The sequence below is a fragment of the Nicotiana tomentosiformis genome, chromosome 8 (assembly GCF_000390325.3).
Source record: "Nicotiana tomentosiformis chromosome 8, ASM39032v3, whole genome shotgun sequence".
Taxonomy (NCBI): domain Eukaryota; kingdom Viridiplantae; phylum Streptophyta; class Magnoliopsida; order Solanales; family Solanaceae; genus Nicotiana; species Nicotiana tomentosiformis.
Genome location: NC_090819.1, coordinates 146,408,229 through 146,418,711, shown reverse-complemented (window position 1 = coordinate 146,418,711; position 10,483 = coordinate 146,408,229). Strand labels below are relative to the sequence as shown.

Here is a 10,483-nt window from a genome sequence, read left to right as displayed (position 1 = left end):
AAGTATGAGAAATCGATGAAGGATAATAAATTGAGTTTTATGATCATAAAGAGATCCATTTCTGATCACATAAAAAGTGCAATTAAGGATAATGGAAATGCAAAAGATTTCTTGAGTGTCATTGGACAGAAATTCCTATAATCTGATAAAGTTGAGATATGTAGCCTGATTGATTCCCTGTCTACCATAAAGTATGACCTTGTAGGTAGTGTCTGTGACCATATTATGAAATTGGTTATCATTGCTACCAAACTGAATAATTTAAGTGTAACCATTACCGATGATTTTCTTGTTCACCAATCTCTAATGTTCTTTTCTGAGCAGTTTAACCAGTTTAAGACAACATATAATGCACAAAAAAATAAGTGAAGTGTTGATGAGCTTATTATTGTTTGTGTGGTAGAGGAAGGGAGGATCCAAAAAGAGAAAGTTGAGTGTATAGTGAACTTTGTTAGTTCGTCTAGATCAACTGATTATCCCTCTTATAAAAGATAATGTGGACCCAAATTTCAAAAAAAGAAACGTGGCTAGTCTCATCATCCAGATGGTAGTAGTAGTCATACTAATAAGCCTGATGTTAACCAAGGTCAGTCTCATAATCCTCTTGGTCCTCAAACTGTAATTAAGAAAGAAATCAAGTGATGGGATTGCAAACAAGTAGGTCATAAGAAAGTTGGTTGTCCTCTGAAAAAGAAATCTGGTAATCTTTTGGCTTTTGTTTGCTTTGAAACTAGTCTTGTTCATGTTCCTTTAAATTTCTGGTGGTTGGATAGTGGTACAACTGTTCATGTAACCAATGACCTGTAGCATCCAGTAAGAAGACGGAAGCCAAAAGAGGATGAAGCTAGTGTTGTTGTAGGCAATGGACTCAAAGAAAAAGTAGAGTTCATAGGGGCATCTATTTTACCTTTTAAAAATAATTCCAGTATTCATTTAGAAAATACTGTTTTTGTATTGTTTATGAGACGGAAATTAGTTTCAATTTCACTTTTAGATAAAGATGGTTATTCATTTCAATAAAATAATGGTATTATTAAAATTTTCTATTATTCACATGTTGTTGTTGATGCCTCTTTAAGTGATGGTCTATATCACTTGAATGTGATGAATGATTTTTTTTTCTGCAATACATGTTAAAAATATTGCCCACAAAAGGTCTGCTATGAAAAAAACGTCTTACCTATTATGGCATAGGCGTCTTGGTCATTTTTCTAAAGAAATAATTGAACGATTGGTAAAGGAAAATATTTTACATGTTCTTGATCCAAAAGATTTTGAAAATTGTGTGGATTGTGTTTAGGGTAAAATGACTAAGGTTAACAGAAAGGGTTCCACTAGGAACTCTGAACTCTTAGAAATTATTCATACTGATATTAGTGGACCTTATGTACCTACTTTGACCAATCATAAGTATTTTATTACTTTTATTGATGAATTTTCAAGATACTGTTATATATATCTTTTTAAAAAAAAATCTGAAACACTTGATAAGTTTAAAATTTACAAGGCTGAAGTTGAAAAATAGCTTGGGAAGTCTATTAAAATAGTGAGGTCTGACCGTGGTGGTGAGTACTATAAAAAATATGATGAATCTGGTCAATGTATGGGGCCTTTTGCTTTATTTTTGCAAGAATGTGGGATAATAGCACAATATACCATGCCGGGTACTCCTGAATAGAATGGTGTGGCTGAAAGAGAAAATCGTACTCTCATGAAAATGGTGAGAAGTATGATGTCAAGGACTAGCCTATCTGAGTCTCTTTGGGGTGAAGCCTTAAACACAACTAGCTATATCCTGAATAGAGTTCCTACAAAATCTGTCTTGAAAACTCCCTTTGAACTATGGACACTCCGAAAACTTAGCTTGAATCATTTTCATATTTGGGGATGTCCAACTGAAGTTCTTATTTATTCACCCACAGAAAAGAAAACTGATCCTAAAACTACCAGTTGTTTCTCTATAGGCTATCCTGATCACTCTAAAGGTTTTAGGTTTTTCTGTCCTGGGTGTGGCACTAGAATCGTTGAGTCTATTAATGCAAAATTTCTTGAGCATGATGCTTGTGATTGTGATTGTTTATGTGGTAAGGAAATTGTATTGAAAGAGAAGGAAGTCATTGTCCCTGTACCTGTTGTACATGAAATGGTGGTAAACCAACCTATTCATGAGGGAGGGGGGGAATCAAGGGAACAACGACACATATCCCATAGTTCCTGATTAAAATGTACACAATGAACCATTTCGCAGGTCACAAAGAGAAGGAAGGTTGTCCATCTCTTGTAATTTTATCGTGTATGTGACTGAAAATCTTTGTGATACTGGAGAGCTGACTGATCCTTTATCATATTCTCAAGCTATTTCCTCTCCATTTGTTGATAAATGGCATGAGGCAATGAAAGATTAAATGTGCTCCATGGAACACAATAGAGTGTGGGAGTTAGTTGCATTGCCTGTAGGTTTTAAGCCTATTGGTTACAAATCAGTGTTTAAAACCAAAAGAGACTCCCAGGGAAACATAAACTATTATAAAGTAAAGCTAGTTGCTAAGGATTACACTCAGAAAGAAGGAATTGATTATAAAGAAATATTTTCTCCCGTTTCATCTAAGGATGCATTTAGAGTTGTGATGGCTCTTGTGGCTCATTTTTGATTTGGTGTTGCACCAGATGGATGTTAAAATTGCTTTCCTAAATGGGAGTCTATTTGAAGAAGTTTACATGGTTCAACCTGAAGGGTTTAAAAAAGCTGGTAAAGAACATCTAGTGTGCAAGCTTAACATATCCATATATGGGCTTAAACAAGCCTCCAGGCAGTGGTACTTGAAATTCGATGAAATTATTACAAAATTTGGATTTGTGAAAAATAAGCTTGATAAATGTGTTTATCTCAAAATAGCTAATAGCAATTTTATTATTACAGTTCTCTATGTTGATGACATTCTGCTTGCCACAAATGATTTGGACTTGATGAATGAGACCAAACAATTTTTGTCTAGGTCTTTTTATATGAAAGATCTTGGTGAAGCCTCTTTTGTTCTTGGGATAGAAATTAAAAGGGATATGTCTTGTGGTTTGCTAGGTTTATCATAACCTGCCTATAGTGAGAGTGTTCTTAAAATATTGTATATGCAAGATTGCAAATCTGGTGTTGCACATGTGGTAAAAGGAGACAAACTTAGCAAGGATCCATGTCCGAAAAATGATGTTGAAAAGAGAACTATGAGAGATATGCCATATGCAAGTGTTGTTGGCTGTTTGATATATATACAGGTCTGTACAAGGCCTGATATATCATTTGCTATTAATATATTGGAATTTTTTTTTTCTAATCCTGGGTGGGCACATTGGGTGGCTGCAATGAGATATCTATAATCCTGGGTGGGCACATTGGGTGGCTGCAATGAGATATCTATATCAAGGGAACAACGACACATATCTCATAGTTCCTGATTAAAATGTACACAATGAACCATTTCACAGGCCACAAAGAGAAGGAAGGTCGTCCATCTCTGGTGATTTTATCGTGTATGTGACTGAAAATCTTTGTGATACTTGAGAGCTGACTGATCCTTTATCATATTCTCAAGCTATTTCCTCTCCATTTGTTGATAAATGGCATGAGGCAATGAAAGATGAAATGCGCTCCATGGAACACAATAGAGTGTGGGAGTTAGTTGCATTGCTTGTAGTTTTTAAGCCTATTGGTTTGGTTACAAATGAGTGTTTAAAACCAAAAAAGACTTCAAGGGAAACATAAACCGTTATAAAGTAAAGCTAGTTGCTAAGGATTACACTCAGAAAGAAGGAATTGATTATAAAGAAATATTTTCTCCCGTTTCATCTAAGGATGCATTTAGAGTTGTGATGGCTCTTGTAGCTCATTTTTGATTTGGTGTTACACCAGATGGATATTAAAATTACTTTCCTAATTGGGAGTCTATTTGAAGAAGTTTACATGGTTCAACCTGAAGGGTTTAAAGAAGCTGGTAAAGAACATCTAGTGTGCAAGCTTAACAAATCCATATATGGGCTTAAACAAGCCTCCAGGCAGTGGTACTTGAAATTCGATGAAATTATTATAAAATTTGGATTTGTGAAAAATAAGCTTGATAAATGTGTTTATCTCAAAATAGCTAATAGCAATTTTATTATTACAGTTCTCTATGTTGATGATATTCTGCTTACCACAAATGATTTGGACTTGATGAATGAGACCAAATAATTTTTGTCTAGGTCTTTTTATATGAAAGATCTTGGTGAAGCCTCTTTTGTTCTTGGGATAGAAATTAAAAGGGATATGTCTTGTGGTTTGCTAGGTTTATCACAACCTGCCTATAGTGAGAGTGTTCTTAAAATATTGTATATGCAAGATTGCAAATCTGGTGTTGCACATGTGGTAAAAGGAGACAAACTTAGCAAGGATCCATGTCCGAAAAATGATGTTGAAAAGAGAACTATGAGAGATATGCCATATACAAGTGTTGTTGACTGTTTGATATACATACATGTCTGTACAAGGCATGATATATCATTTTCTATTAATATATTGGGAAAAGTTTCTTCTAATCCTTGGTGGGCACATTGGGTGGCTGCAATGAGATATCTATAATGCACCAATGACTTCATGCTTGTGTACAAAAAAGTTAATAATTTGGACCTGCTAGTATATTCAGATTCTGATTTTGCAGTTAGTCAAGACATTATGAAATCAACTTCTGGGTATATTTTATGTTGGCTGGGGGTGTTATTTCTTAGGAAAGTGAGGAATAAAGCATCACTGCTACATCCACAATGGAAGCTGAGTTTATTACTTTTTTTTAGACTACTTCACATGTTGTCTGGATGAAGAAGTTTCTTACTAAATTACAAATTGTAGATTTTATATCTAAGCCGGTGACTATTTTCTGTGACAACAGTGCAACTGTGTTTTTCTCTAAGAATAACAAGAGAACAAGAGGCTCTAATCATGTAACCTTAAGTTTCTTAATGTTAGAGACATGGTAAAAGAATGTGATATATGTATTGAGCATATTAACACAAAATCTATGTTGGCTGATCCTTTGACTAAAGGTCTTAGGCCTGTAGTGTTTAATGAACATGCTCAAAATATGGGTATTTTAGAGTCTTTTGATATGCTTTAGTCAGTGGGAGTTACTTTGTAATCGCTGACTAAGATATTACTTTTAATAAATTCTATTTTTATGCAAGCTTGTGTTAATTTATATTTGTTATGCTTATTGACTAACATGATAATTTTTTTTTTATTTCCGATTGGATATTGCATAAACTCATGGTATCTTTGAGTTTTGATGCTTATTGCCTTGATTATCCCGGGTAGGGCACAAGGGAAACCTCCTGAGATGATATGATTTTAGTGTCAATTGGAGGCTCATGAGGTAATACGGTTATTATGTCACTTGGAGGAATATTTCTTTCTAAGAGGTGTGGCTCTATTCACCTTGATTACATGTTAATGAAAATTCTATCACATGTGATCATAGATAGAACTCATACCTTGAAATGGTGTGATACTTGCTATGATTCATTGCTAGTGTTCTCCGTTGAGACTGATGGATTGTTATATGACCTTCTCCGTTGAGACTGATGGATTGTAATATGGGTCATTGGCTATGTGTGTAATGCGACCACTATAGAGTCAAAAATTCTTTTTAAATTACTCTTCTCAAAACTCATAAGTTTTAAAATTGTTTTATTGTCCTCAATTAACGTTGGCTATGGCTATGGCTTAATCTCTGTTATGATGTGAATTAATAGTGTGAATTAATAATCTAACATATATAACCAAGTTACTTTTTTTAAGAAAAGGAAATGGGAAGGAAACAGGAACTAGTTTTACGAATTCATATAGGAGTATATAGTATAACCAAGAATATAAGTAGAGTAGAAACACAAGCAGACGAGCATCGTCCGCCGTAGATGCATGTGAGACAAAATCCAATGAACAACAAACAAGAGTCAACTAACTAGAACTAGAAATGAATGGGGGATCAGTCAAGTCCGCCGGCGGCGGCAGAGAATCAGGATTTAGACAACATCGGAAAGAAGTCAACTTAGGGGGAAGCAACATAGATCTGCACAAGGGACAGGTGACGTGTCCATCGTTCACCCAAGTATCAAGACATCCTCTGTGGAAGACATGGGTGCAGGTGATGAGGTCTCTGACCTCATTCTCCAGCTCCATGGATTCGAGGCAGATCGAGCATCCCTTCACCAATTCGTTTCCACGGCGGCGGAGGAGGAGGTAATCGCGGTAGAGAAGTACGGGAACTTTGAGCTTGACGGCGGCGGTGGCGACCTCGATTGGAACTGTGACGAGGGAAGGGCAAGTGCCGTCTAATAGGAGAATGTAACTGTTGGGGTTATAGCTATTGGAATCGGCGTCGTCGTCTTCAGGAGGAGGTTTGTAGAGACCCAGGCGAGTGAGGGCAGGAATGACCATGTATTTGAGATGGCTCCAAAGGCTAACCAAGAATGTCCTAGTCAGGAATTTCGGTAATTCGATGGCATGGAAGAGGATGCCCATCACTTCTGGTCAGAAAGGGGAAGCTTAAAACAAAAGCTTTCCCCTATCAACAAATAGAGGAAAAGCACATCGTCATCATCCTTTGAATTTGATTTTCATTGGAAATGTTCCTTATTATATAATAATGGGAGCAGTAAGTATAACAATTGGTCTTCGATATTCCTAAACAGCATCTACAATATTGAATAGTAAATAATTAAATTATATATTTTCTCAGCATTTTAATGTGTTACACTTTTATTTTAATTTAAAAATTAACAAACATAAAATTCAAATAAATTAACAAGAAATATTATATACACAAAATATTAGTTTGTATAGAGTTTTATAAATATGGATCATTTTGAGTGAAACCCCAAACTTAAACTATGATCGATTTGAACTATTTAAATACGTAGTTAACACACACATGTTTATATGTCAAATACAGCAAACGACATTAGCTTTAAATATTGCAATTATTAGCGTTTTGAGGACACGTGACATAATCTAATGCCTTGAAATCAGAGGCGAATCCAGGATTCAAAGGTTGCGGGCAGGGGCAGATTTATGTATTGAGTTGAGGGTGGCACGCCACCCAGTCGCTCGGATAAAGTTTTATATACATACTAATATTTTTCACAAAAACGCCTACATAAGGAACAAGTGGCACCCCAAGTCACAAAATGACTGAAGGTGCCGTGGTTGAAGTGCTGAAATTTCATAAACAATACTTGGGATCGAGACTCTTCATATGTTCGTATTTTATTTGAATGGATGTCATCTAATTATTTTCTTTTTATCCATATAATATTATTTTATTAATTATAATTTTTTTAATAGTGATGCATCAAAGACATAATATAATATTAATCAGCTACATGTAGATAGAAGGGGCGTATCACATATTCGTTTATGCATAAAATAGATTTTAAATTGGATTGAATAAATTCAAAATGGATCGAACCGAAGTAATTCAAAACGGATCGAATCGACTGGATGTACACCATAATTCAATCTTCTTCACTAGTGGTCGTTTTATATTAAAATAGTGGCACCCGTAGCCATGAAATCTTGGATCCGCCTCTGGTCATGTTATGCATACAATATACATGTTAGTAGCTACAAAGACAGATTAGGAATAATGGGTCGGTTCGCTTAGTTTTTGGTTAATTTGAATAGGCCTTTCATTCACAAAGCAAATAAGTTCGATTTTAGTTCAGATTTTTAACGCTTAATTTAAACACATTCTAAATAAAAATGCAAAAGAAAAATAACATTTCATGAAAGAGCGCCTTCAATATAAATATTTGCTTAAAGAGTAGCTTAACGACACTATATATTTTTGTTTGACTAGATTAATTTACTTGTATTGTTCTTTACTTTTTTTTCCATCTTAATTGTTGAGTTATATGACAATTATTTTCAAAAAAAAAGTTTCAACATTCAACCTATGATATTTGACTCAAAACGACTATCAATCAAGCCATTTAATTTGTTTTCAAAATCCAATAGAAGATATTGCTCAAATTATATTCCAATATATAAATTAATATCGTTTCATTAAAAATAAAAAAAAATTATATGCTAATTAAAATCAATTCAAATTACCTATTGAAAATAATTGTTCATAAAGTAAGGTATAATGATAGAAACAAAATGAGGACTTAAAGTTAAAAAAATGAAGAAGAGAGACTTAACAAGTAATAAAAGGAAGAAAAGGAGGGAAAAAGCCAATAAAGAAAATCTTAATAAGCAGAAAAAATGAAAAATCAAAGGAGCAGCTCCAACAGGGAATCGAACTAGAATTCATGAGGGCAAAGAAAGCCTTCAAAGACAAGACTAAACCAATGGCACATGCTTCAACTTTGTGACTTCTGGGTGCACTCTCTCCATATATACGTTTCTTCACAGAGATATTATGTACATAGTAAGAATTTTAGCGAAGCGAGCGGGTGTCGTGGTACCCCTACCTCATAAGGTAGATCCGCCCCTGCTTGAAATTAACGATGGTTACTTCCTCCATTTTAATTTGATATTCGGCATTTAATAAGAAAATAAAAATGAAGTGCTTTTAGTTTTACATTTTTTTTTGTGAAAAAAACAGGTAAGGATAATTTTGACAAAAATAAGTTGTGGTGAAAATCTTACAAGCGGGTCCCATATAATTTTGTTGAGCAAATAATATTGTGTGTGTGAAAATGAAGTGGCCATGACTGTGCCACGAATCATACAGGAAATGTGAATGTGCAATTACAAACCATATGGAGTTTAAATTAAACAAATTCATGTGTTAGTTTTGATTACAGTTGATATATATCTTATTCATTGCGCATTTGAATACAAGTGATATAAGTTAGTAATAATTGAATAATAGTTACGAATGATAATTAAATAAATTATAATTATTAGACTCTAAATTATAGTTATAAATAGAGAAAGTTTCATAAGTGACGAATGTTTTACAGAAGCCCAGCAACACCATCTGATTTACAAAACAATCAGTGTAAACACCAGCCTCCCAAGTATCTCGCCCACAATCTCTCATCAAATCAATACCTTCCCTTTCTTGCAAACGTCCAATAAAAAAAAACAGAAAAATAATTAATGTACCTATTTGTTTCTATTTTCTCGCTCAAATATAAGGCTGTGTTCTACCATTAAATACAGTGAAAAAAGGATCGTCATTTATACTACAATTTATACCTCAAAATATATCTTGACACTATTAAAAGATACATCACACATACACCAAAGAAATATTAAGTGTACATCTATTTTATGCGATATACTATATATATATCTTGAATATACAAATTACCATCTGTATTAGAGGAAAAAAACATGGCACGTGGACTATCAACGAGGTGACAGGGCATGGTACGTGGACCATCGATATAGTGACAAGTGGCGTTCTTAATTAGATGAGTTAAAGAATGCGAAAAAGGCACGAGAGAAACACCCACGGGATTACACTGAGAAAAAAACGGACCTGCCAGCTGTAAAAGGGAAAACAAGAACAAAATGAATAAAGGCCGTAAAGAAGGGAAGATACACGAACTTGTCATAAATAAAGAAGGAAAATCAATACGGTTACAAGAATTCATTAGCCATAAATATTTTCGTTACAGTTGTATATGGTAACGGGCAATCAAGGCAATTAATACCACTAGTGAGCCCGAATTAAGTAAGGGAACCGTTATAATTATATGCTCATATATAAAGACTGAAATCTCATTTGTAATGGCATCAAATAATTATTGAAATTTATGCAATCATTCTTTACTTTATTCTCAAAGTTCTAAACCGCAATTTTGAGGGTGATTACTAATCTATTTAATATTTTCTTTGTCAGTTATTTTCATTCCTTGATTTATTCTTCAAATTATTGAGAAAGTAAAGTAAATCTTGGTTATCAGTAACCCGATTTCTTCTAGATATTGACTTTGACCGAGAAATTTATTTTTGGGTTAAACAAATTAGTTTCGTTACCGGGAACCCGATAATCTGTTCACTTTCTAAACTCCATTTACAACCAAATATGTCAACCGTTAATAGGAACAACCAGCTGAACCAACAAGATGAAACTCCACCATACCACACACTTATGGGATCCCCTCAGCAATCCCGTGGAAGTTCACCTGAAAGGTCTGCTTCGCGCGCTGATGATAAGCAGGGAGACGACCAAACCATGGAGCATGATGCTCTAAAGAAATTGATTGCAGAACACGTGAACAGTGCACTGCAGGCTTTCGTCAGAGGACTACCTAATGCGGTGCAAACTCCTCCACCAGTTAATACAATAACTTTGGAGAACCCACGTTCAAGGCTTGATAATTCTGGAAGTGGAGAAATTCCTAATGAATCTCGTGATGGAGGATTAGGTACACCAAATAATTCTAATTTATAAAGTTTAGTGCTAACTTTGCAGAAACAGTTGATGGAGCAAAACGATCGTAT

General features: G+C 34.4%; 1 protein-coding gene across 1 annotated transcript; it reads right to left on the bottom strand.

The window, feature by feature from the left end:
• Nucleotides 1–5,980: 5,980 nt before the first annotated feature.
• LOC104113133 (brassinosteroid-responsive RING protein 1-like) lies at nucleotides 5,981–6,460 on the bottom strand. The gene has a single exon (XM_009623235.3). It carries the CDS (start codon nucleotides 6,458–6,460, stop codon nucleotides 5,981–5,983), a length of 480 nt encoding a protein of 159 aa, XP_009621530.2.
• Between the last annotated feature and the right edge of the window lie 4,023 nt (nucleotides 6,461–10,483).

Bases quoted from the DNA above. Each gene is read 5' to 3' on its own strand.
- LOC104113133 (XM_009623235.3), bottom strand. From the start codon at position 6,460: ATGGTCATTCCTGCCCTCACTCGCCTGGGTCTCTACAAACCTCCTCCT.